This window comes from Apodemus sylvaticus, chromosome 4, assembly GCF_947179515.1.
Source record: "Apodemus sylvaticus chromosome 4, mApoSyl1.1, whole genome shotgun sequence".
NCBI classification, from domain to species: domain Eukaryota; kingdom Metazoa; phylum Chordata; class Mammalia; order Rodentia; family Muridae; genus Apodemus; species Apodemus sylvaticus.
Window position 1 is genome coordinate 130770208 of NC_067475.1, and position 25718 is coordinate 130795925.

Below are 25718 nucleotides of genomic sequence, written 5' to 3' on the forward strand. Positions count from 1 at the left end.
TTAGTTGGTGTCCATCATGGCTCGATAAGCATCCAGCTGTGCGTCCAACTCCTCTGCAGTAAGCTGCTGCTTCGAGTTGCTGCTGGCCCCTCTACCTCCTCCCCTGTAGCCTCCACGTGTCCATCTCCTGGTGCCTCCACCGCCAAAACCTCTAGAGCCAGGGTTTCCTGTCATGCCCCTTCTGTTCATGCTTTGTGCAGGTCTTCCTTGCATACCAAACTGTGAGGTGACAAGCCGGATCTTCATAGGGCAGCCATCCAGAGGGACATCATTGTACTGTTTCATAGCCTTCAGTGCATCTGCTTTGCGTTCGAAGTGCACATCTGCTTTGCCCAAACTTTGTCCAGAGCGATCATAGCGCACAGAGGCTTTTTTCAACCTCCCAAATTCAGCAAAGAGTTCCTGAATATCATCATCAGACACTCGGAAATCCAGGTTTGACACAAGCAGCTTCCCACTGGTCTCCTCGCAGGCTCCACCCCTGAAGCCACTGTGGAATGGACCATGCTGCCACTTGTCCTGAAGTTGATTCACTCTGCTGTATGATGCCAGCAGGTTCCTCCTGCTGTGGGCGAAGGCACGCCAGTTCCTCCTAGGCCAGCAGCCGGGTTTTACCCCTGTGGTGGACTGCACTGCTTCCCGGCCACCCTGGGATCCAGCTCTTCCCCTACCCCGGCCTCTGCCCAGGGCCTGGCCCCGACCCTGACCCCAGCCCTGGCCCAATCCCTGGCCAAGGCCCCATGCTAGAGCTCCTTGCTGACTATGGTTCAGCTTGATGATGTCATCCAAAGACATGTCCAATTTGTCTACCATAATGAGCACAGGTTCGGGCCTCAGATCCAGGGTACCTGGATTGAAAACAAAATTTTAAACTTGTCTTAACCACTCCTGGGCATATACGCAGAGGATTCCCCAGCATGTAATAAGGATACATGCTCCACTATGTTCATAGGAGCCCTATTTATAAGAGCCAGAAGCTGGAAAGAACCTAGGTATCCCTCAACAGAAGAATGGATGCAAAAAATGTGGTATATATACACAATGGAGTACTATACAGCCATTAGAAACAATGAATTCATGAAATTCTTAGGCAAATGGATGGAGCTGGAGAACATCATACTAAGTGAGGTAACCCAGTCTCAAAAGATCAATCATGGTCTAAACTCAGTAATAAGTGGATATTAATCTAGAAACCTGGAATACCCAAAACATAACCCACACATCAAATGAGGTACAAGAAGAACAGAGGAGTGGCCCCTTGTTCTGGAAAGACTCAGTGTAGCAGTATAGGGCAAAACCAGAACAGGGAATTGGGAAAGGGTAGGTGGGAGATCAGAGGGAGGGAAGGGGGCTTATGGGACTTTTGGTGAGTGCTGGGAGAGAGAAGAGAAAATCATTTGAAATGTAAATAAAAAATACATCAAATAAAAAATAACTAAAAAAAAAAAAAACAAAAACCGTACACCCGTAGTTTCAACACATTGTATCATTAAGCAATAGGGAAGGGTTCCTGAGAACTTGATTAGGAAAAACAAGTATTTTGAACTTGAACAGTATGTACCAACAAAGGCTTGAATTTAACCCATATGGATAGAAGTATCTTCTCCTCTCTGTTTTGCAAATGATAGAACTGGTTACATACAATTCTGATCTACTCAGAATGATTCCTATGTGTCTAATAACACCGCAATTTCTAAAAAACATTGGAAACATTTCAACATACAAACCTAAAGAGCTGAGCACAGTCTCTTGTTCCTAACGTCCGAGGATACAATTCACCCAGAGAAGTCTTCTGACCTCTACCCAACTACTGTCGAAACACACTACCATGGAGACACTCTTGGAGCCCTCCTAGAAGGATGTTAAGAAGGAGAATTAAAAGTATAGATATTATATTAAAAGAAGGAAGGGGCTTAGTGTTTAAGGCATTAGGCTGAGCAATCAATTCCTTTGGAATGAAACTCACTGGGTCCCAGTCTAAGATTCATCTCAATGTCCTTAAGAGTAGAGACAGAGAACATTTGTTTGTTTGTTTCTTTTGGTTACCTTTAAGACCTAGTCAGACTATGTAGCCTAGAACTTCACACATAGCCCAGGCTGGCCTCAGAATCGAGGATTTCCTTGCCTCCCTCTCCTGAGTAGTGAGATAAAACCCATGGGCCTCTATGCCCAGCTCAAAGAAATATTTTTGAGGGAAACATTTTTCTTCTAAATCTTTGAAATGAAAACCATCCTCACTCTATTAGTCAACATTCTCTAGAGAAGCAGAAGGAACAGTAAGTATCTCTACATACAGAAAGGGGATTTATTTGCATGACTTACAAGCTGTGGTCCCTCTATTTCAATGGATGACTGTGAATGGAAAGTTCGTGACTCCAGAATCCACTCAGTCCACAGGGCTGGAGGTCTCAACTGGTCTTCAGAAGAGATGCTGGGATCCCAGGGAAGGAATGGACTTGCTAGCAAGGTGAGAGCAAGCAGGCAAAGAGCAAAATCTCCTCCTCACTTGCCTTTATGTAGGCTTCCACAAGAAGGTGTGGCCCAGCTTAGATTCAGTCTAACCTGCTTGACCCTGATTGAATTGGCTGAGGCCAGATTCAGATTAAAGGTGTGTGTGTGTGTGCCTGCCTCAAGATTTGGATAACAAGTAGATCTCCCCATGATACATTAAGCCAAAATCCCAAACAGAGGTGTCCTCTGTTTTTAGATGTTTCAATAAATCCAGATGCAATCACATTGATTACAGCTGTTTGTAAATCAGAGTAGTGATCTGTTTGTTTTCAGAGATGGGGTGAGGCTTTCTTTCTGGTCTCAAACTTCTGGGTTAAGAGTTTATTAGACTGTCTTTGCTCCTCAAATGTTGTCTGTTTGTTCTGTGTTTGAGACTGTCTTTACTGTGTAACCCAGCTTCTGTTGAACTCACTGGTAGACCAGGTTGGTGAGGATCTCTCAGAGATACCCATGAGATAGTGGAATTAAATGTGTGTGTCACCTCACCCAAGCAGTAACCCTCAGAGGAGTTGGGAATATGGGCACTCAGCATGATATTTGGCTAAGGTAAAAATTTCACCTTTTAAAATTTTTGTTTTTCAGGGCTTGCTTTCTTTCTTACTTTCCCTGTCTGTCTCTCCTCCTAATTCTTGCTTTCTTTCTTTCTTTCTTCTTCTTTTTTGTTTTTGTTTTTTGTTTTTTGTTTTTTGTTTTTTTTTTTTTTTGAGACAGAGTTTCTCTGTATAGCCCTGGCTATCCTGGAAGTCACTCTGTTGACCAGGCTGGCCTTGAACTCAGAGATCTGCCTGCCTCTGCCTCCCAAGTGCTGGGATTAAAGGCATGAGCCACCACTGCCAGGCTTTTTCCTTTCCTTTCCTTTTCTTTTTGTTTTCACCTGATGGGTAAGAGAAAAACAAAGAATGATACAAAATGCTGAGCCTGATATTTATAATTATTCTATCAGTTTTGAAGAAGAGTACCTAATAAGTTACTCTTTTTCTGAGATGAATGTTTTTCAAAATCATCACAGCCAATAAAACAGAATATTACCCTCACATAATGTCTGTGCAACCCTCCAACCAGAACCACTGTTCATTGAAGGTGTTGCTGAATGACTTCATGTATAGACCATGTAAATACACACACCATTTCTTACATGAATGTAACCTGTTGCCTGTGGCCTAAGAATGATGACAATCACTCATGTCAAATAGCTTTGGCGTTGCTTGAAGTCTGTATCCAAGCAATTGGCCTACAATTCCTTCCTTGGTGCAATAGAACTGTCAACTCTTAGCATACTTACTATGGAGGTCAAACCCTGTGGTGATGTGAGGATCATTGAAGGACAGCTTTGCTACAGTTAACTCCAGTGGCTAAACATAGTTCTCATTTTGTGTGCGTGGTATAGTAAGAGACAGGATTTTAAGCTCTACTAAAATCAAATCAAACAAAAGACTTTAACTATTTATTAAGATTTTTATCTATTTATCTATCTATTAATGGACTTTATTAATTGTAGTAGTTGCATGGAAGTCTATAATGTGGAAATATACTTATTACTCATGAGCTATTAGCAACTTTTTGCTGTTATAAAAGTAAATCCATTAGTATATGAATGCACCTTTTGTGTACTCGATGAATTTTTAACGTGGGTGGTCAAAGGGAAGATATACTCATAAATAAGATAGGTAAATATTAGGTATGAGAGTGAATATCAATTCATATTCTGTGGGGTCTGACAGTCTACTTTGTATGGACCTTCACCAGCACCATGGATGTTGTGTATTTCTTCTAACTTGTCAAACTGATGAGGAGTAAAACAAGATAAACTCTGTCTTTCTTGAAAAATAAAACTATAGCTTATCACAAAGTCTTGATTTCTAGTGGGAAAGTTAGACTGTAACAAGGACCCAATCACTGTAACATGACAATTCTGCCCTGTAATAAATTCCAAGCAGCACTCTGTTTTGAAAGTTAAATTTAAATTTTTGTTACATGTAGACTCATTGGGCTATCCTGCACTCTGGGTGTGGTATTATTGTGATAGGAGGCTTGTTTTTGTTTTCTTTTTATTTGTGTGTTTTTGAGACAGAGACTCTGACTGTCCTGGGACTTGCTATGTGGACCAGGATGGCTTCAAACTCCGAGAAAATTCCATATCATCCCTGGGTATTTTGATCCATGACTTGATTTGTAAAAAATGTACTGTGTTTCAGTAGGAGCCATTTTTTCCTGCTTCTAGCTGCTCACTGGCCAGGTCAAGATAGAGAGACCATGTACACTGTGATCATCACAGATGTAACACCCATCTGATGACTCCAGGTTTCAATGTCATATTCTGGAAAACAAAAGAAAGGAAAGGAAAGTTAAAGAAAAGACAAGAAAAGAAAAGAAAAGAAAAGTAAAGAAAAGAAAACAAAGGAAAAGAAAAGGGTGTGTCTGGAAATTCACACCTTTAATCCCTCCACTTGGAGAACAGATATAAGAGGATCTCTGCCAGTTAGAGGGTAGCATGCTTTAAGGAGTGAGTTCAAGGACAGCCAGGTTACAAAACAAAACAAAATGAAACAAAACGAAAAACCACCAACCCACCAACCCAAACATCTCTGCCCCAAAGGGAAAGTTCTTGGGAGTCAAGTTGAGCAAACACAGATTCAATGTCTGTTAAACATTTTGGGGGATAGGGCAACCAGGTGAACAGTGTATAGCTATATTAATTTGAACAACAAATTCTAGATTGTTTTCTAGAATGTTGTGTGAATGAGCCCTTGTATTACAATAATTTGTCATTAAGGATTTGTTATTATTTTATGACCCTACAATACTTGCTTTTTTTTCTACACACATTTCTATTTTATTGTGGCAAAGGGGAGAATGACATCTTCTCCCCAAGAGTAACCAGTACAATTTATCTCCAAAATCACCAAGGGACTAAACCATCAATAAAGGGGCACACATAGTTCCAGCCAAAAATGTGGCAGAGGAAGGCCTTGTTGGGCATCAGTGGGAGGAATGGTCCTTGGTCAGGTAAAGGCTCAACAGAGGTCCCAACAAAGGGAAACTCAAGGGGGAGGCAGGAGTGTGTTGGGTGGAACAGACTGTTCATGGAGGCAGGGGAAGGAGTAGGGGCAGTGGTTGGTGGTCTTATGGGAGGGGGAATATCAGGAAAGGACTTACCTTACTAACTTGGATGTATGGCAAGGAGGGGAAAATCCAAGAGGAACTGGGGGAAGGGAATGAGTATGATCAGACTATACGACAAAATTATCAAAGGAGTTTTTAATCATATTATGTATATTTATTCTTTACTTTCAGCACATGCTTTGAATTGAAAGCCTACTTTATATGTCTACATACCCAGAATAATATAAAGATTTCTTAGGGAGCTGACTCTAGCACCTCCCTACATTAAAAAAAATTGATCCCCTAAAAAAACATAGTTTAAAACAGTTTTGTGTCAGAAAAAAAAAATTAAAAAGAACAAAGTAAAACATGGCGTGAGTTTTTAGATTTTATTTCAAAACAGATAAAAAGGAAGAAATAAAAGGAGGCAAAACACTAATCCACCGTGGCCTGCACAGTTCAGGTGGCAACCCTCCCCCTGGACATCACAGATGAGGCTTCCGGGTCCTGTTACTTGTGAGGTCTCTTGGTTGTTTAGTTGGTGTCCATCATGGCTCGATAAGCATCCAGCTGTGCGTCCAACTCCTCTGCAGTAAGCTGCTGCTTCGAGTTGCTGCTGGCCCCTCTACCTCCTCCCCTGTAGCCTCCACGTGTCCATCTCCTGGTGCCTCCACCGCCAAAACCTCTAGAGCCAGGGTTTCCTGTCATGCCCCTTCTGTTCATGCTTTGTGCAGGTCTTCCTTGCATACCAAACTGTGAGGTGACAAGCCGGATCTTCATAGGGCAGCCATCCAGAGGGACATCATTGTACTGTTTCATAGCCTTCAGTGCATCTGCTTTGCGTTCGAAGTGCACATCTGCTTTGCCCAAACTTTGTCCAGAGCGATCATAGCGCACAGAGGCTTTTTTCAACCTCCCAAATTCAGCAAAGAGTTCCTGAATATCATCATCAGACACTCGGAAATCCAGGTTTGACACAAGCAGCTTCCCACTGGTCTCCTCGCAGGCTCCACCCCTGAAGCCACTGTGGAATGGACCATGCTGCCACTTGTCCTGAAGTTGATTCACTCTGCTGTATGGTGCCAGCAGGTTCCTCCTGCTGTGGGCGAAGGCACGCCAGTTCCTCCTAGGCCAGCAGCCGGGTTTTACCCCTGTGGTGGACTGCACTGCTTCCCGGCCACCCTGGGATCCAGCTCTTCCCCTACCCCGGCCTCTGCCCAGGGCCTGGCCCCGACCCTGACCCCAGCCCTGGCCCAATCCCTGGCCAAGGCCCCATGCTAGAGCTCCTTGCTGACTATGGTTCAGCTTGATGATGTCATCCAAAGACATGTCCAATTTGTCTACCATAATGAGCACAGGTTCGGGCCTCAGATCCAGGGTACCTGGATTGAAAACAAAATTTTAAACTTGTCTTAACCACTCCTGGGCATATACGCAGAGGATTCCCCAGCATGTAATAAGGATACATGCTCCACTATGTTCATAGGAGCCCTATTTATAAGAGCCAGAAGCTGGAAAGAACCTAGGTATCCCTCAACAGAAGAATGGATGCAAAAAATGTGGTATATATACACAATGGAGTACTATACAGCCATTAGAAACAATGAATTCATGAAATTCTTAGGCAAATGGATGGAGCTGGAGAACATCATACTAAGTGAGGTAACCCAGTCTCAAAAGATCAATCATGGTCTAAACTCAGTAATAAGTGGATATTAATCTAGAAACCTGGAATACCCAAAACATAACCCACACATCAAATGAGGTACAAGAAGAACAGAGGAGTGGCCCCTTGTTCTGGAAAGACTCAGTGTAGCAGTATAGGGCAAAACCAGAACAGGGAATTGGGAAAGGGTAGGTGGGAGATCAGAGGGAGGGAAGGGGGCTTATGGGACTTTTGGTGAGTGCTGGGAGAGAGAAGAGAAAATCATTTGAAATGTAAATAAAAAATACATCAAATAAAAAATAACTAAAAAAAACAAAAAACAAAAACCGTACACCCGTAGTTTCAACACATTGTATCATTAAGCAATAGGGAAGGGTTCCTGAGAACTTGATTAGGAAAAACAAGTATTTTGAACTTGAACAGTATGTACCAACAAAGGCTTGAATTTAACCCATATGGATAGAAGTATCTTCTCCTCTCTGTTTTGCAAATGATAGAACTGGTTACATACAATTCTGATCTACTCAGAATGATTCCTATGTGTCTAATAACACCACAATTTCTAAAAAACATTGGAAACATTTCAACATACAAACCTAAAGAGCTGAGCACAGTCTCTTGTTCCTAACGTCCGAGGATACAATTCACCCAGAGAAGTCTTCTGACCTCTACCCAACTGCTGTCGAAACACACTACCATGGAGACACTCTTGGAGCCCTCCTAGAAGGATGTTAAGAAGGAGAATTAAAAGTATAGATATTATATTAAAAGAAGGAAGGGGCTTAGTGTTTAAGGCATTAGGCTGAGCAATCAATTCCTTTGGAATGAAACTCACTGGGTCCCAGTCTAAGATTCATCTCAATGTCCTTAAGAGTAGAGACAGAGAACATTTGTTTGTTTGTTTCTTTTGGTTACCTTTAAGACCTAGTCAGACTATGTAGCCTAGAACTTCACACATAGCCCAGGCTGGCCTCAGAATCGAGGATTTCCTTGCCTCCCTCTCCTGAGTAGTGAGATAAAACCCATGGGCCTCTATGCCCAGCTCAAAGAAATATTTTTGAGGGAAACATTTTTCTTCTAAATCTTTGAAATGAAAACCATCCTCACTCTATTAGTCAACATTCTCTAGAGAAGCAGAAGGAACAGTAAGTATCTCTACATACAGAAAGGGGATTTATTTGCATGACTTACAAGCTGTGGTCCCTCTATTTCAATGGATGACTGTGAATGGAAAGTTCGTGACTCCAGAATCCACTCAGTCCACAGGGCTGGAGGTCTCAACTGGTCTTCAGAAGAGATGCTGGGATCCCAGGGAAGGAATGGACTTGCTAGCAAGGTGAGAGCAAGCAGGCAAAGAGCAAAATCTCCTCCTCACTTGCCTTTATGTAGGCTTCCACAAGAAGGTGTGGCCCAGCTTAGATTCAGTCTAACCTGCTTGACCCTGATTGAATTGGCTGAGGCCAGATTCAGATTAAAGGTGTGTGTGTGTGTGCCTGCCTCAAGATTTGGATAACAAGTAGATCTCCCCATGATACATTAAGCCAAAATCCCAAACAGAGGTGTCCTCTGTTTTTAGATGTTTCAATAAATCCAGATGCAATCACATTGATTACAGCTGTTTGTAAATCAGAGTAGTGATCTGTTTGTTTTCAGAGATGGGGTGAGGCTTTCTTTCTGGTCTCAAACTTCTGGGTTAAGAGTTTATTAGACTGTCTTTGCTCCTCAAATGTTGTCTGTTTGTTCTGTGTTTGAGACTGTCTTTACTGTGTAACCCAGCTTCTGTTGAACTCACTGGTAGACCAGGTTGGTGAGGATCTCTCAGAGATACCCATGAGATAGTGGAATTAAATGTGTGTGTCACCTCACCCAAGCAGTAACCCTCAGAGGAGTTGGGAATATGGGCACTCAGCATGATATTTGGCTAAGGTAAAAATTTCACCTTTTAAAATTTTTGTTTTTCAGGGCTTGCTTTCTTTCTTACTTTCCCTGTCTGTCTCTCCTCCTAATTCTTGCTTTCTTTCTTTCTTTCTTCTTCTTTTTTGTTTTTGTTTTTTGTTTTTTGTTTTTTGTTTTTTGTTTTTTTTTTTTTTTGAGACAGAGTTTCTCTGTATAGCCCTGGCTATCCTGGAAGTCACTCTGTTGACCAGGCTGGCCTTGAACTCAGAGATCTGCCTGCCTCTGCCTCCCAAGTGCTGGGATTAAAGGCATGAGCCACCACTGCCAGGCTTTTTCCTTTCCTTTCCTTTTCTTTTTGTTTTCACCTGATGGGTAAGAGAAAAACAAAGAATGATACAAAATGCTGAGCCTGATATTTATAATTATTCTATCAGTTTTGAAGAAGAGTACCTAATAAGTTACTCTTTTTCTGAGATGAATGTTTTTCAAAATCATCACAGCCAATAAAACAGAATATTACCCTCACATAATGTCTGTGCAACCCTCCAACCAGAACCACTGTTCATTGAAGGTGTTGCTGAATGACTTCATGTATAGACCATGTAAATACACACACCATTTCTTACATGAATGTAACCTGTTGCCTGTGGCCTAAGAATGATGACAATCACTCATGTCAAATAGCTTTGGCGTTGCTTGAAGTCTGTATCCAAGCAATTGGCCTACAATTCCTTCCTTGGTGCAATAGAACTGTCAACTCTTAGCATACTTACTATGGAGGTCAAACCCTGTGGTGATGTGAGGATCATTGAAGGACAGCTTTGCTACAGTTAACTCCAGTGGCTAAACATAGTTCTCATTTTGTGTGCGTGGTATAGTAAGAGACAGGATTTTAAGCTCTACTAAAATCAAATCAAACAAAAGACTTTAACTATTTATTAAGATTTTTATCTATTTATCTATCTATTAATGGACTTTATTAATTGTAGTAGTTGCATGGAAGTCTATAATGTGGAAATATACTTATTACTCATGAGCTATTAGCAACTTTTTGCTGTTATAAAAGTAAATCCATTAGTATATGAATGCACCTTTTGTGTACTCGATGAATATTTAACGTGGGTGGTCAAAGGGAAGATATACTCATAAATAAGATAGGTAAATATTAGGTATGAGAGTGAATATCAATTCATATTCTGTGGGGTCTGACAGTCTACTTTGTATGGACCTTCACCAGCACCATGGATGTTGTGTATTTCTTCTAACTTGTCAAACTGATGAGGAGTAAAACAAGATAAACTCTGTCTTTCTTGAAAAATAAAACTATAGCTTATCACAAAGTCTTGATTTCTAGTGGGAAAGTTAGACTGTAACAAGGACCCAATCACTGTAACATGACAATTCTGCCCTGTAATAAATTCCAAGCAGCACTCTGTTTTGAAAGTTAAATTTAAATTTTTGTTACATGTAGACTCATTGGGCTATCCTGCACTCTGGGTGTGGTATTATTGTGATAGGAGGCTTGTTTTTGTTTTCTTTTTATTTGTGTGTTTTTGAGACAGAGACTCTGACTGTCCTGGGACTTGCTATGTGGACCAGGATGGCTTCAAACTCCGAGAAAATTCCATATCATCCCTGGGTATTTTGATCCATGACTTGATTTGTAAAAAATGTACTGTGTTTCAGTAGGAGCCATTTTTTCCTGCTTCTAGCTGCTCACTGGCCAGGTCAAGATAGAGAGACCATGTACACTGTGATCATCACAGATGTAACACCCATCTGATGACTCCAGGTTTCAATGTCATATTCTGGAAAACAAAAGAAAGGAAAGGAAAGTTAAAGAAAAGACAAGAAAAGAAAAGAAAAGAAAAGTAAAGAAAAGAAAACAAAGGAAAAGAAAAGGGTGTGTCTGGAAATTCACACCTTTAATCCCTCCACTTGGAGAACAGATATAAGAGGATCTCTGCCAGTTAGAGGGTAGCATGCTTTAAGGAGTGAGTTCAAGGACAGCCAGGTTACAAAACAAAACAAAATGAAACAAAACGAAAAACCACCAACCCACCAACCCAAACATCTCTGCCCCAAAGGGAAAGTTCTTGGGAGTCAAGTTGAGCAAACACAGATTCAATGTCTGTTAAACATTTTGGGGGATAGGGCAACCAGGTGAACAGTGTATAGCTATATTAATTTGAACAACAAATTCTAGATTGTTTTCTAGAATGTTGTGTGAATGAGCCCTTGTATTACAATAATTTGTCATTAAGGATTTGTTATTATTTTATGACCCTACAATACTTGCTTTTTTTTCTACACACATTTCTATTTTATTGTGGCAAAGGGGAGAATGACATCTTCTCCCCAAGAGTAACCAGTACAATTTATCTCCAAAATCACCAAGGGACTAAACCATCAATAAAGGGGCACACATAGTTCCAGCCAAAAATGTGGCAGAGGAAGGCCTTGTTGGGCATCAGTGGGAGGAATGGTCCTTGGTCAGGTAAAGGCTCAACAGAGGTCCCAACAAAGGGAAACTCAAGGGGGAGGCAGGAGTGTGTTGGGTGGAACAGACTGTACATGGAGGCAGGGGAAGGAGTAGGGGCAGTGGTTGGTGGTCTGATGGGAGGGGGAATATCAGGAAAGGACTTACCTTACTAACTTGGATGTATGGCAAGGAGGGGAAAATCCAAGAGGAACTGGGGGAAGGGAATGAGTATGATCAGACTATACGACAAAATTATCAAAGGAGTTTTTAATCATATTATGTATATTTATTCTTTACTTTCAGCACATGCTTTGAATTGAAAGCCTACTTTATATGTCTACATACCCAGAATAATATAAAGATTTCTTAGGGAGCTGACTCTAGCACCTCCCTACATTAAAAAAAATTGATCCCCTAAAAAAACATAGTTTAAAACAGTTTTGTGTCAGAAAAAAAAAATTAAAAAGAACAAAGTAAAACATGGCGTGAGTTTTTAGATTTTATTTCAAAACAGATAAAAAGGAAGAAATAAAAGGAGGCAAAACACTAATCCACCGTGGCCTGCACAGTTCAGGTGGCAACCCTCCCCCTGGACATCACAGATGAGGCTTCCGGGTCCTGTTACTTGTGAGGTCTCTTGGTTGTTTAGTTGGTGTCCATCATGGCTCGATAAGCATCCAGCTGTGCGTCCAACTCCTCTGCAGTAAGCTGCTGCTTCGAGTTGCTGCTGGCCCCTCTACCTCCTCCCCTGTAGCCTCCACGTGTCCATCTCCTGGTGCCTCCACCGCCAAAACCTCTAGAGCCAGGGTTTCCTGTCATGCCCCTTCTGTTCATGCTTTGTGCAGGTCTTCCTTGCATACCAAACTGTGAGGTGACAAGCCGGATCTTCATAGGGCGGCCATCCAGAGGGACATCATTGTACTGTTTCATAGCCTTCAGTGCATCTGCTTTGCGTTCGAAGTGCACATCTGCTTTGCCCAAACTTTGTCCAGAGCGATCATAGCGCACAGAGGCTTTTTTCAACCTCCCAAATTCAGCAAAGAGTTCCTGAATATCATCATCAGACACTCGGAAATCCAGGTTTGACACAAGCAGCTTCCCACTGGTCTCCTCGCAGGCTCCACCCCTGAAGCCACTGTGGAATGGACCATGCTGCCACTTGTCCTGAAGTTGATTCACTCTGCTGTATGGTGCCAGCAGGTTCCTCCTGCTGTGGGCGAAGGCACGCCAGTTCCTCCTAGGCCAGCAGCCGGGTTTTACCCCTGTGGTGGACTGCACTGCTTCCCGGCCACCCTGGGATCCAGCTCTTCCCCTACCCCGGCCTCTGCCCAGGGCCTGGCCCCGACCCTGACCCCAGCCCTGGCCCAATCCCTGGCCAAGGCCCCATGCTAGAGCTCCTTGCTGACTATGGTTCAGCTTGATGATGTCATCCAAAGACATGTCCAATTTGTCTACCATAATGAGCACAGGTTCGGGCCTCAGATCCAGGGTACCTGGATTGAAAACAAAATTTTAAACTTGTCTTAACCACTCCTGGGCATATACGCAGAGGATTCCCCAGCATGTAATAAGGATACATGCTCCACTATGTTCATAGGAGCCCTATTTATAAGAGCCAGAAGCTGGAAAGAACCTAGGTATCCCTCAACAGAAGAATGGATGCAAAAAATGTGGTATATATACACAATGGAGTACTATACAGCCATTAGAAACAATGAATTCATGAAATTCTTAGGCAAATGGATGGAGCTGGAGAACATCATACTAAGTGAGGTAACCCAGTCTCAAAAGATCAATCATGGTCTAAACTCAGTAATAAGTGGATATTAATCTAGAAACCTGGAATACCCAAAACATAACCCACACATCAAATGAGGTACAAGAAGAACAGAGGAGTGGCCCCTTGTTCTGGAAAGACTCAGTGTAGCAGTATAGGGCAAAACCAGAACAGGGAATTGGGAAAGGGTAGGTGGGAGATCAGAGGGAGGGAAGGGGGCTTATGGGACTTTTGGTGAGTGCTGGGAGAGAGAAGAGAAAATCATTTGAAATGTAAATAAAAAATACATCAAATAAAAAATAACTAAAAAAAAAAAAAAACAAAAACCGTACACCCGTAGTTTCAACACATTGTATCATTAAGCAATAGGGAAGGGTTCCTGAGAACTTGATTAGGAAAAACAAGTATTTTGAACTTGAACAGTATGTACCAACAAAGGCTTGAATTTAACCCATATGGATAGAAGTATCTTCTCCTCTCTGTTTTGCAAATGATAGAACTGGTTACATACAATTCTGATCTACTCAGAATGATTCCTATGTGTCTAATAACACCGCAATTTCTAAAAAACATTGGAAACATTTCAACATACAAACCTAAAGAGCTGAGCACAGTCTCTTGTTCCTAACGTCCGAGGATACAATTCACCCAGAGAAGTCTTCTGACCTCTACCCAACTGCTGTCGAAACACACTACCATGGAGACACTCTTGGAGCCCTCCTAGAAGGATGTTAAGAAGGAGAATTAAAAGTATAGATATTATATTAAAAGAAGGAAGGGGCTTAGTGTTTAAGGCATTAGGCTGAGCAATCAATTCCTTTGGAATGAAACTCACTGGGTCCCAGTCTAAGATTCATCTCAATGTCCTTAAGAGTAGAGACAGAGAACAGTTGTTTGTTTGTTTCTTTTGGTTACCTTTAAGACCTAGTCAGACTATGTAGCCTAGAACTTCACACATAGCCCAGGCTGGCCTCAGAATCGAGGATTTCCTTGCCTCCCTCTCCTGAGTAGTGAGATAAAACCCATGGGCCTCTATGCCCAGCTCAAAGAAATATTTTTGAGGGAAACATTTTTCTTCTAAATCTTTGAAATGAAAACCATCCTCACTCTATTAGTCAACATTCTCTAGAGAAGCAGAAGGAACAGTAAGTATCTCTACATACAGAAAGGGGATTTATTTGCATGACTTACAAGCTGTGGTCCCTCTATTTCAATGGATGACTGTGAATGGAAAGTTCGTGACTCCAGAATCCACTCAGTCCACAGGGCTGGAGGTCTCAACTGGTCTTCAGAAGAGATGCTGGGATCCCAGGGAAGGAATGGACTTGCTAGCAAGGTGAGAGCAAGCAGGCAAAGAGCAAAATCTCCTCCTCACTTGCCTTTATGTAGGCTTCCACAAGAAGGTGTGGCCCAGCTTAGATTCAGTCTAACCTGCTTGACCCTGATTGAATTGGCTGAGGCCAGATTCAGATTAAAGGTGTGTGTGTGTGTGCCTGCCTCAAGATTTGGATAACAAGTAGATCTCCCCATGATACATTAAGCCAAAATCCCAAACAGAGGTGTCCTCTGTTTTTAGATGTTTCAATAAATCCAGATGCAATCACATTGATTACAGCTGTTTGTAAATCAGAGTAGTGATCTGTTTGTTTTCAGAGATGGGGTGAGGCTTTCTTTCTGGTCTCAAACTTCTGGGTTAAGAGTTTATTAGACTGTCTTTGCTCCTCAAATGTTGTCTGTTTGTTCTGTGTTTGAGACTGTCTTTACTGTGTAACCCAGCTTCTGTTGAACTCACTGGTAGACCAGGTTGGTGAGGATCTCTCAGAGATACCCATGAGATAGTGGAATTAAATGTGTGTGTCACCTCACCCAAGCAGTAACCCTCAGAGGAGTTGGGAATATGGGCACTCAGCATGATATTTGGCTAAGGTAAAAATTTCACCTTTTAAAATTTTTGTTTTTCAGGGCTTGCTTTCTTTCTTACTTTCCCTGTCTGTCTCTCCTCCTAATTCTTGCTTTCTTTCTTTCTTTCTTCTTCTTTTTTGTTTTTGTTTTTTGTTTTTTGTTTTTTGTTTTTTGTTTTTTGTTTTTTTTTTTTTTGAGACAGAGTTTCTCTGTATAGCCCTGGCTATCCTGGAAGTCACTCTGTTGACCAGGCTGGCCTTGAACTCAGAGATCTGCCTGCCTCTGCCTCCCAAGTGCTGGGATTAAAGGCATGAGCCACCACTGCCAGGCTTTTTCCTTTCCTTTCCTTTTCTTTTTGTTTTCACCTGATGGGTAAGAGAAAAACAAAGAATGATACAAAATGCTGAGCCTGATATTTATAATTATTCTATCAGTTTTGAAGAAGAGTACCTAATAAGTTACTCTTTTTCTGAGATGAATGTTTTTCAAAATCATCACAGCCAATAAAACAGAATATTACCCTCACATAATGTCTGTGCAACCCTCCAACCAGAACCACTGTTCATTGAAGGTGTTGCTGAATGACTTCATGTATAGACCATGTAAATACACACACCATTTCTTACATGAATGTAACCTGTTGCCTGTGGCCTAAGAATGATGACAATCACTCATGTCAAATAGCTTTGGCGTTGCTTGAAGTCTGTATCCAAGCAATTGGCCTACAATTCCTTCCTTGGTGCAATAGAACTGTCAACTCTTAGCATACTTACTATGGAGGTCAAACCCTGTGGTGATGTGAGGATCATTGAAGGACAGCTTTGCTACAGTTAACTCCAGTGGCTAAACATAGTTCTCATTTTGTGTGCGTGGTATAGTAAGAGACAGGATTTTAAGCTCTACTAAAATCAAATCAAACAAAAGACTTTAACTATTTATTAAGATTTTTATCTATTTATCTATCTATTAATGGACTTTATTAATTGTAGTAGTTGCATGGAAGTCTATAATGTGGAAATATACTTATTACTCATGAGCTATTAGCAACTTTTTGCTGTTATAAAAGTAAATCCATTAGTATATGAATGCACCTTTTGTGTACTCGATGAATTTTTAACGTGGGTGGTCAAAGGGAAGATATACTCATAAATAAGATAGGTAAATATTAGGTATGAGAGTGAATATCAATTCATATTCTGTGGGGTCTGACAGTCTACTTTGTATGGACCTTCACCAGCACCATGGATGTTGTGTATTTCTTCTAACTTGTCAAACTGATGAGGAGTAAAACAAGATAAACTCTGTCTTTCTTGAAAAATAAAACTATAGCTTATCACAAAGTCTTGATTTCTAGTGGGAAAGTTAGACTGTAACAAGGACCCAATCACTGTAACATGACAATTCTGCCCTGTAATAAATTCCAAGCAGCACTCTGTTTTGAAAGTTAAATTTAAATTTTTGTTACATGTAGACTCATTGGGCTATCCTGCACTCTGGGTGTGGTATTATTGTGATAGGAGGCTTGTTTTTGTTTTCTTTTTATTTGTGTGTTTTTGAGACAGAGACTCTGACTGTCCTGGGACTTGCTATGTGGACCAGGATGGCTTCAAACTCCGAGAAAATTCCATATCATCCCTGGGTATTTTGATCCATGACTTGATTTGTAAAAAATGTACTGTGTTTCAGTAGGAGCCATTTTTTCCTGCTTCTAGCTGCTCACTGGCCAGGTCAAGATAGAGAGACCATGTACACTGTGATCATCACAGATGTAACACCCATCTGATGACTCCAGGTTTCAATGTCATATTCTGGAAAACAAAAGAAAGGAAAGGAAAGTTAAAGAAAAGACAAGAAAAGAAAAGAAAAGAAAAGTAAAGAAAAGAAAACAAAGGAAAAGAAAAGGGTGTGTCTGGAAATTCACACCTTTAATCCCTCCACTTGGAGAACAGATATAAGAGGATCTCTGCCAGTTAGAGGGTAGCATGCTTTAAGGAGTGAGTTCAAGGACAGCCAGGTTACAAAACAAAACAAAATGAAACAAAACGAAAAACCACCAACCCACCAACCCAAACATCTCTGCCCCAAAGGGAAAGTTCTTGGGAGTCAAGTTGAGCAAACACAGATTCAATGTCTGTTAAACATTTTGGGGGATAGGGCAACCAGGTGAACAGTGTATAGCTATATTAATTTGAACAACAAATTCTAGATTGTTTTCTAGAATGTTGTGTGAATGAGCCCTTGTATTACAATAATTTGTCATTAAGGATTTGTTATTATTTTATGACCCTACAATACTTGCTTTTTTTTCTACACACATTTCTATTTTATTGTGGCAAAGGGGAGAATGACATCTTCTCCCCAAGAGTAACCAGTACAATTTATCTCCAAAATCACCAAGGGACTAAACCATCAATAAAGGGGCACACATAGTTCCAGCCAAAAATGTGGCAGAGGAAGGCCTTGTTGGGCATCAGTGGGAGGAATGGTCCTTGGTCAGGTAAAGGCTCAACAGAGGTCCCAACAAAGGGAAACTCAAGGGGGAGGCAGGAGTGTGTTGGGTGGAACAGACTGTACATGGAGGCAGGGGAAGGAGTAGGGGCAGTGGTTGGTGGTCTGATGGGAGGGGGAATATCAAGAAAGGACTTACCTTACTAACTTGGATGTATGGCAAGGAGGGGAAAATCCAAGAGGAACTGGGGGAAGGGAATGAGTATGATCAGACTATACGACAAAATTATCAAAGGAGTTTTTAATCATATTATGTATATTTATTCTTTACTTTCAGCACATGCTTTGAATTGAAAGCCTACTTTATATGTCTACATACCCAGAATAATATAAAGATTTCTTAGGGAGCTGACTCTAGCACCTCCCTACATTAAAAAAAATTGATCCCCTAAAAAAACATAGTTTAAAACAGTTTTGTGTCAGAAAAAAAAAATTAAAAAGAACAAAGTAAAACATGGCGTGAGTTTTTAGATTTTATTTCAAAACAGATAAAAAGGAAGAAATAAAAGGAGGCAAAACACTAATCCACCGTGGCCTGCACAGTTCAGGTGGCAACCCTCCCCCTGGACATCACAGATGAGGCTTCCGGGTCCTGTTACTTGTGAGGTCTCTTGGTTGTTTAGTTGGTGTCCATCATGGCTCGATAAGCATCCAGCTGTGCGTCCAACTCCTCTGCAGTAAGCTGCTGCTTCGAGTTGCTGCTGGCCCCTCTACCTCCTCCCCTGTAGCCTCCACGTGTCCATCTCCTGGTGCCTCCACCGCCAAAACCTCTAGAGCCAGGGTTTCCTGTCATGCCCCTTCTGTTCATGCTTTGTGCAGGTCTTCCTTGCATACCAAACTGTGAGGTGACAAGCCGGATCTTCATAGGGCGGCCATCCAGAGGGACATCATTGTACTGTTTCATAGCCTTCAGTGCATCTGCTTTGCGTTCGAAGTGCACATCTGCTTTGCCCAAACTTTGTCCAGAGCGATCATAGCGCACAGAGGCTTTTTTCAACCTCCCAAATTCAGCAAAGAGTTCCTGAATATCATCATCAGACACTCGGAAATCCAGGTTTGACACAAGCAGCTTCCCACTGGTCTCCTCGCAGGCTCCACCCCTGAAGCCACTGTGGAATGGACCATGCTGCCACTTGTCCTGAAGTTGATTCACTCTGCTGTATGGTGCCAGCAGGTTCCTCCTGCTGTGGGCGAAGGCACGCCAGTTCCTCCTAGGCCAGCAGCCGGGTTTTACCCCTGTGGTGGACTGCACTGCTTCCCGGCCACCCTGGGATCCAGCTCTTCCCCTACCCCGGCCTCTGCCCAGGGCCTGGCCCCGACCCTGACCCCAGCCCTGGCCCAATCCCTGGCCAAGGCCCCATGCTAGAGCTCCTTGCTGACTATGGTTCAGCTTGATGATGTCATCCAAAGACATGTCCAATTTGTCTACCATAATGAGCACAGGTTCGGGCCTCAGATCCAGGGTACCTGGATTGAAAACAAAATTTTAAACTTGTCTTAACCACTCCTGGGCATATACGCAGAGGATTCCCCAGCATGTAATAAGGATACATGCTCCACTATGTTCATAGGAGCCCTATTTATAAGAGCCAGAAGCTGGAAAGAACCTAGGTATCCCTCAACAGAAGAATGGATGCAAAAAATGTGGTATATATACACAATGGAGTACTATACAGCCATTAGAAACAATGAATTCATGAAATTCTTAGGCAAATGGATGGAGCTGGAGAACATCATACTAAGTGAGGTAACCCAGTCTCAAAAGATCAATCATGGTCTAAACTCAGTAATAAGTGGATATTAATCTAGAAACCTGGAATACCCAAAACATAACCCACACATCAAATGAGGTACAAGAAGAACAGAGGAGTGGCCCCTTGTTCTGGAAAGACTCAGTGTAGCAGTATAGGGCAAAACCAGAACAGGGAATTGGGAAAGGGTAGGTGGGAGATCAGAGGGAGGGAAGGGGGCTTATGGGACTTTTGGTGAGTGCTGGGAGAGAGAAGAGAAAATCATTTGAAATGTAAATAAAAAATACATCAAATAAAAAATAACTAAAAAAAAAAAAAAACAAAAACCGTACACCCGTAGTTTCAACACATTGTATCATTAAGCAATAGGGAAGGGTTCCTGAGAACTTGATTAGGAAAAACAAGTATTTTGAACTTGAACAGTATGTACCAACAAAGGCTTGAATTTAACCCATATGGATAGAAGTATCTTCTCCTCTCTGTTTTGCAAATGATAGAACTGGTTACATACAATTCTGATCTACTCAGAATGATTCCTATGTGTCTAATAACACCGCAATTTCTAAAAAACATTGGAAACATTTCAACATACAAACCTAAAGAGCTGAGCACAGTCTCTTGTTCCTAACGTCCGAGGATACAATTCACCCAGAGAAGTCTTCTGACCTCTACCCAACTGCTGTCGAAACACACTACCATGGAGACACTCTTGGAGCCCTCCTAGAAGGATGTTAAGAAGGAGAATTAAAAGTATAGATATTATATTAAAAGAAGGAAGGGGCTTAGTGTTTAAGGCATTAGGCTGAGCAGTCAATTCCTTTGGAATGAAACTCACTGGGTCCCAGTCTAAGATTCATCTCAATGTCCTTAAGAGTAGAGACAGAGAACAGTTGTTTGTTTGTTTCTTTTGGTTACCTTTAAGACCTAGTCAGACTATGTAGCCTAGAACTTCACACATAGCCCAGGCTGGCCTCAGAATCGAGGATTTCCTTGCCTCCCTCTCCTGAGTAGTGAGATAAAACCCATGGGCCTCTATGCCCAGCTCAAAGAAATATTTTTGAGGGAAACATTTTTCTTCTAAATCTTTGAAATGAAAACCATCCTCACTCTATTAGTCAACATTCTCTAGAGAAGCAGAAGGAACAGTAAGTATCTCTACATACAGAAAGGGGATTTATTTGCATGACTTACAAGCTGTGGTCCCTCTATTTCAATGGATGACTGTGAATGGAAAGTTCGTGACTCCAGAATCCACTCAGTCCACAGGGCTGGAGGTCTCAACTGGTCTTCAGAAGAGATGCTGGGATCCCAGGGAAGGAATGGACTTGCTAGCAAGGTGAGAGCAAGCAGGCAAAGAGCAAAATCTCCTCCTCACTTGCCTTTATGTAGGCTTCCACAAGAAGGTGTGGCCCAGCTTAGATTCAGTCTAACCTGCTTGACCCTGATTGAATTGGCTGAGGCCAGATTCAGATTAAAGGTGTGTGTGTGTGTGCCTGCCTCAAGATTTGGATAACAAGTAGATCTCCCCATGATACATTAAGCCAAAATCCCAAACAGAGGTGTCCTCTGTTTTTAGATGTTTCAATAAATCCAGATGCAATCACATTGATTACAGCTGTTTGTAAATCAGAGTAGTGATCTGTTTGTTTTCAGAGATGGGGTGAGGCTTTCTTTCTGGTCTCAAACTTCTGGGTTAAGAGTTTATTAGACTGTCTTTGCTCCTCAAATGTTGTCTGTTTGTTCTGTGTTTGAGACTGTCTTTACTGTGTAACCCAGCTTCTGTTGAACTCACTGGTAGACCAGGTTGGTGAGGATCTCTCAGAGATACCCATGAGATAGTGGAATTAAATGTGTGTGTCACCTCACCCAAGCAGTAACCCTCAGAGGAGTTGGGAATATGGGCACTCAGCATGATATTTGGCTAAGGTAAAAATTTCACCTTTTAAAATTTTTGTTTTTCAGGGCTTGCTTTCTTTCTTACTTTCCCTGTCTGTCTCTCCTCCTAATTCTTGCTTTCTTTCTTTCTTTCTTCTTCTTTTTTGTTTTTGTTTTTTGTTTTTTGTTTTTTTTTTTTTTTTTTTTGAGACAGAGTTTCTCTGTATAGCCCTGGCTATCCTGGAAGTCACTCTGTTGACCAGGCTGGCCTTGAACTCAGAGATCTGCCTGCCTCTGCCTCCCAAGTGCTGGGATTAAAGGCATGAGCCACCACTGCCAGGCTTTTTCCTTTCCTTTCCTTTTCTTTTTGTTTTCACCTGATGGGTAAGAGAAAAACAAAGAATGATACAAAATGCTGAGCCTGATATTTATAATTATTCTATCAGTTTTGAAGAAGAGTACCTAATAAGTTACTCTTTTTCTGAGATGAATGTTTTTCAAAATCATCACAGCCAATAAAACAGAATATTACCCTCACATAATGTCTGTGCAACCCTCCAACCAGAACCACTGTTCATTGAAGGTGTTGCTGAATGACTTCATGTATAGACCATGTAAATACACACACCAATTCTTACATGAATGTAACCTGTTGCCTGTGGCCTAAGAATGATGACAATCACTCATGTCAAATAGCTTTGGCGTTGCTTGAAGTCTGTATCCAAGCAACTGGCCTACAATTCCTTCCTTGGTGCAATAGAACTGTCAACTCTTAGCATACTTACTATGGAGGTCAAACCCTGTGGTGATGTGAGGATCATTGAAGGACAGCTTTGCTACAGTTAACTCCAGTGGCTAAACATAGTTCTCATTTTGTGTGTGTGGTATAGTAAGAGACAGGATTTTAAGCTCTACTAAAATCAAATCAAACAAAAGACTTTAACTATTTATTAAGATTTTTATCTATTTATCTATCTATTAATGGACTTTATTAATTGTAGTAGTTGCATGGAAGTCTATAATGTGGAAATATACTTATTACTCATGAGCTATTAGCAACTTTTTGCTGTTATAAAAGTAAATCCATTAGTATATGAATGCACCTTTTGTGTACTCGATGAATTTTTAACGTGGGTGGTCAAAGGGAAGATATACTCATAAATAAGATAGGTAAATATTAGGTATGAGAGTGAATATCAATTCATATTCTGTGGGGTCTGACAGTCTACTTTGTATGGACCTTCACCAGCACCATGGATGTTGTGTATTTCTTCTAACTTGTCAAACTGATGAGGAGTAAAACAAGATAAACTCTGTCTTTCTTGAAAAATAAAACTATAGCTTATCACAAAGTCTTGATTTCTAGTGGGAAAGTTAGACTGTAACAAGGACCCAATCACTGTAACATGACAATTCTGCCCTGTAATAAATTCCAAGCAGCACTCTGTTTTGAAAGTTAAATTTAAATTTTTGTTACATGTAGACTCATTGGGCTATCCTGCACTCTGGGTGTGGTATTATTGTGATAGGAGGCTTGTTTTTGTTTTCTTTTTATTTGTGTGTTTTTGAGACAGAGACTCTGACTGTCCTGGGACTTGCTATGTGGACCAGGATGGCTTCAAACTCCGAGAAAATTCCATATCATCCCTGGGTATTTTGATCCATGACTTGATTTGTAAAAAATGTACTGTGTTTCAGTAGGAGCCATTTTTTCCTGCTTCTAGCTGCTCACTGGCCAGGTCAAGATAGAGAGACCATGTACACTGTGATCATCACAGATGTAACACCCATCTGATGACTCCAGGTTTCAATGTCATATTCTGGAAAACAAAAGAAAGGAAAGGAAAGTTAAAGAAAAGACAAGAAAAGAAAAGAAAAGAAAAGTAAAGAAAAGAAAACAAAGGAAAAGAAAAGGGTGTGTCTGGAAATTCACACCTTTAATCCCTCCACTTGGAGAACAGATATAAGAGGATCTCTGCCAGTTAGAGGGTAGCATGCTTTAAGGAGTGAGTTCAAGGACAGCCAGGTTACAAAACAAAACAAAATGAAACAAAACGAAAAACCACCAACCCACCAACCCAAACATCTCTGCCCCAAAGGGAAAGTTCTTGGGAGTCAAGTTGAGCAAACACAGATTCAATGTCTGTTAAACATTTTGGGGGATAGGGCAACCAGGTGAACAGTGTATAGCTATATTAATTTGAACAACAAATTCTAGATTGTTTTCTAGAATGTTGTGTGAATGAGCCCTTGTATTACAATAATTTGTCATTAAGGATTTGTTATTATTTTATGACCCTACAATACTTGCTTTTTTTTCTACACACATTTCTATTTTATTGTGGCAAAGGGGAGAATGACATCTTCTCCCCAAGAGTAACCAGTACAATTTATCTCCAAAATCACCAAGGGACTAAACCATCAATAAAGGGGCACACATAGTTCCAGCCAAAAATGTGGCAGAGGAAGGCCTTGTTGGGCATCAGTGGGAGGAATGGTCCTTGGTCAGGTAAAGGCTCAACAGAGGTCCCAACAAAGGGAAACTCAAGGGGGAGGCAGGAGTGTGTTGGGTGGAACAGACTGTACATGGAGGCAGGGGAAGGAGTAGGGGCAGTGGTTGGTGGTCTGATGGGAGGGGGAATATCAAGAAAGGACTTACCTTACTAACTTGGATGTATGGCAAGGAGGGGAAAATCCAAGAGGAACTGGGGGAAGGGAATGAGTATGATCAGACTATACGACAAAATTATCAAAGGAGTTTTTAATCATATTATGTATATTTATTCTTTACTTTCAGCACATGCTTTGAATTGAAAGCCTACTTTATATGTCTACATACCCAGAATAATATAAAGATTTCTTAGGGAGCTGACTCTAGCACCTCCCTACATTAAAAAAAATTGATCCCCTAAAAAAACATAGTTTAAAACAGTTTTGTGTCAGAAAAAAAAAATTAAAAAGAACAAAGTAAAACATGGCGTGAGTTTTTAGATTTTATTTCAAAACAGATAAAAAGGAAGAAATAAAAGGAGGCAAAACACTAATCCACCGTGGCCTGCACAGTTCAGGTGGCAACCCTCCCCCTGGACATCACAGATGAGGCTTCCGGGTCCTGTTACTTGTGAGGTCTCTTGGTTGTTTAGTTGGTGTCCATCATGGCTCGATAAGCATCCAGCTGTGCGTCCAACTCCTCTGCAGTAAGCTGCTGCTTCGAGTTGCTGCTGGCCCCTCTACCTCCTCCCCTGTAGCCTCCACGTGTCCATCTCCTGGTGCCTCCACCGCCAAAACCTCTAGAGCCAGGGTTTCCTGTCATGCCCCTTCTGTTCATGCTTTGTGCAGGTCTTCCTTGCATACCAAACTGTGAGGTGACAAGCCGGATCTTCATAGGGCGGCCATCCAGAGGGACATCATTGTACTGTTTCATAGCCTTCAGTGCATCTGCTTTGCGTTCGAAGTGCACATCTGCTTTGCCCAAACTTTGTCCAGAGCGATCATAGCGCACAGAGGCTTTTTTCAACCTCCCAAATTCAGCAAAGAGTTCCTGAATATCATCATCAGACACTCGGAAATCCAGGTTTGACACAAGCAGCTTCCCACTGGTCTCCTCGCAGGCTCCACCCCTGAAGCCACTGTGGAATGGACCATGCTGCCACTTGTCCTGAAGTTGATTCACTCTGCTGTATGGTGCCAGCAGGTTCCTCCTGCTGTGGGCGAAGGCACGCCAGTTCCTCCTAGGCCAGCAGCCGGGTTTTACCCCTGTGGTGGACTGCACTGCTTCCCGGCCACCCTGGGATCCAGCTCTTCCCCTACCCCGGCCTCTGCCCAGGGCCTGGCCCCGACCCTGACCCCAGCCCTGGCCCAATCCCTGGCCAAGGCCCCATGCTAGAGCTCCTTGCTGACTATGGTTCAGCTTGATGATGTCATCCAAAGACATGTCCAATTTGTCTACCATAATGAGCACAGGTTCGGGCCTCAGATCCAGGGTACCTGGATTGAAAACAAAATTTTAAACTTGTCTTAACCACTCCTGGGCATATACGCAGAGGATTCCCCAGCATGTAATAAGGATACATGCTCCACTATGTTCATAGGAGCCCTATTTATAAGAGCCAGAAGCTGGAAAGAACCTAGGTATCCCTCAACAGAAGAATGGATGCAAAAAATGTGGTATATATACACAATGGAGTACTATACAGCCATTAGAAACAATGAATTCATGAAATTCTTAGGCAAATGGATGGAGCTGGA

The 25718-nt window shown here is 41.7% G+C and overlaps 5 protein-coding genes across 15 annotated transcripts; all 5 read right to left on the bottom strand.

Annotated features, from left to right (window-relative positions):
• Positions 1–813, bottom strand: LOC127682375 (THO complex subunit 4-like). Of its 3 annotated transcripts, none has more exons than XM_052178746.1 (2): positions 762–813; positions 1–617 (listed from the first exon to the last, which is right to left on the bottom strand). In XM_052178746.1, the coding sequence occupies exons 1-2, from the start codon at positions 811–813 to the stop codon at positions 1–3; spliced, it is 669 nt and encodes a 222-aa protein (XP_052034706.1). The 3 variants fall into 3 exon arrangements, with proteins under 3 accessions (XP_052034706.1, XP_052034705.1, XP_052034704.1); XM_052178745.1 differs by having other exon boundaries at positions 1–690; positions 751–813; XM_052178744.1 differs by having other exon boundaries at positions 1–813.
• Positions 814–6147: 5334 nt separating this feature from the next.
• Positions 6148–6960, bottom strand: LOC127682377 (THO complex subunit 4-like). 3 transcript variants are annotated; one of them, XM_052178749.1, is made up of 2 exons: positions 6909–6960; positions 6148–6764 (listed from the first exon to the last, which is right to left on the bottom strand). In XM_052178749.1, the coding sequence occupies exons 1-2, from the start codon at positions 6958–6960 to the stop codon at positions 6148–6150; spliced, it is 669 nt and encodes a 222-aa protein (XP_052034709.1). The 3 variants fall into 3 exon arrangements, with proteins under 3 accessions (XP_052034709.1, XP_052034708.1, XP_052034707.1); XM_052178748.1 differs by having other exon boundaries at positions 6148–6837; positions 6898–6960; XM_052178747.1 differs by having other exon boundaries at positions 6148–6960.
• A 5342-nt stretch (positions 6961–12302) lies between these two features.
• On the bottom strand, positions 12303–13115 carry LOC127682378 (THO complex subunit 4-like). 3 transcript variants are annotated; one of them, XM_052178753.1, is made up of 2 exons: positions 13064–13115; positions 12303–12919 (listed from the first exon to the last, which is right to left on the bottom strand). In XM_052178753.1, the coding sequence occupies exons 1-2, from the start codon at positions 13113–13115 to the stop codon at positions 12303–12305; spliced, it is 669 nt and encodes a 222-aa protein (XP_052034713.1). The 3 variants fall into 3 exon arrangements, with proteins under 3 accessions (XP_052034713.1, XP_052034712.1, XP_052034711.1); XM_052178752.1 differs by having other exon boundaries at positions 12303–12992; positions 13053–13115; XM_052178751.1 differs by having other exon boundaries at positions 12303–13115.
• Positions 13116–18463: 5348 nt separating this feature from the next.
• Positions 18464–19276, bottom strand: LOC127682379 (THO complex subunit 4-like). Of its 3 annotated transcripts, none has more exons than XM_052178756.1 (2): positions 19225–19276; positions 18464–19080 (listed from the first exon to the last, which is right to left on the bottom strand). In XM_052178756.1, exons 1-2 carry the CDS (start codon positions 19274–19276, stop codon positions 18464–18466), a joined length of 669 nt encoding a protein of 222 aa, XP_052034716.1. The 3 variants fall into 3 exon arrangements, with proteins under 3 accessions (XP_052034716.1, XP_052034715.1, XP_052034714.1); XM_052178755.1 differs by having other exon boundaries at positions 18464–19153; positions 19214–19276; XM_052178754.1 differs by having other exon boundaries at positions 18464–19276.
• Positions 19277–24609: 5333 nt separating this feature from the next.
• Positions 24610–25422, bottom strand: LOC127682380 (THO complex subunit 4-like). 3 transcript variants are annotated; one of them, XM_052178759.1, is made up of 2 exons: positions 25371–25422; positions 24610–25226 (listed from the first exon to the last, which is right to left on the bottom strand). In XM_052178759.1, the coding sequence occupies exons 1-2, from the start codon at positions 25420–25422 to the stop codon at positions 24610–24612; spliced, it is 669 nt and encodes a 222-aa protein (XP_052034719.1). The 3 variants fall into 3 exon arrangements, with proteins under 3 accessions (XP_052034719.1, XP_052034718.1, XP_052034717.1); XM_052178758.1 differs by having other exon boundaries at positions 24610–25299; positions 25360–25422; XM_052178757.1 differs by having other exon boundaries at positions 24610–25422.
• Between the last annotated feature and the right edge of the window lie 296 nt (positions 25423–25718).

Bases quoted from the DNA above. Each gene is read 5' to 3' on its own strand.
- LOC127682375 (XM_052178744.1), bottom strand. From the start codon at position 813: ATGGTAGACAAATTGGACATGTCTTTGGATGACATCATCAAGCTGAAC.
- LOC127682377 (XM_052178747.1), bottom strand. From the start codon at position 6,960: ATGGTAGACAAATTGGACATGTCTTTGGATGACATCATCAAGCTGAAC.
- LOC127682378 (XM_052178751.1), bottom strand. From the start codon at position 13,115: ATGGTAGACAAATTGGACATGTCTTTGGATGACATCATCAAGCTGAAC.
- LOC127682379 (XM_052178754.1), bottom strand. From the start codon at position 19,276: ATGGTAGACAAATTGGACATGTCTTTGGATGACATCATCAAGCTGAAC.
- LOC127682380 (XM_052178757.1), bottom strand. From the start codon at position 25,422: ATGGTAGACAAATTGGACATGTCTTTGGATGACATCATCAAGCTGAAC.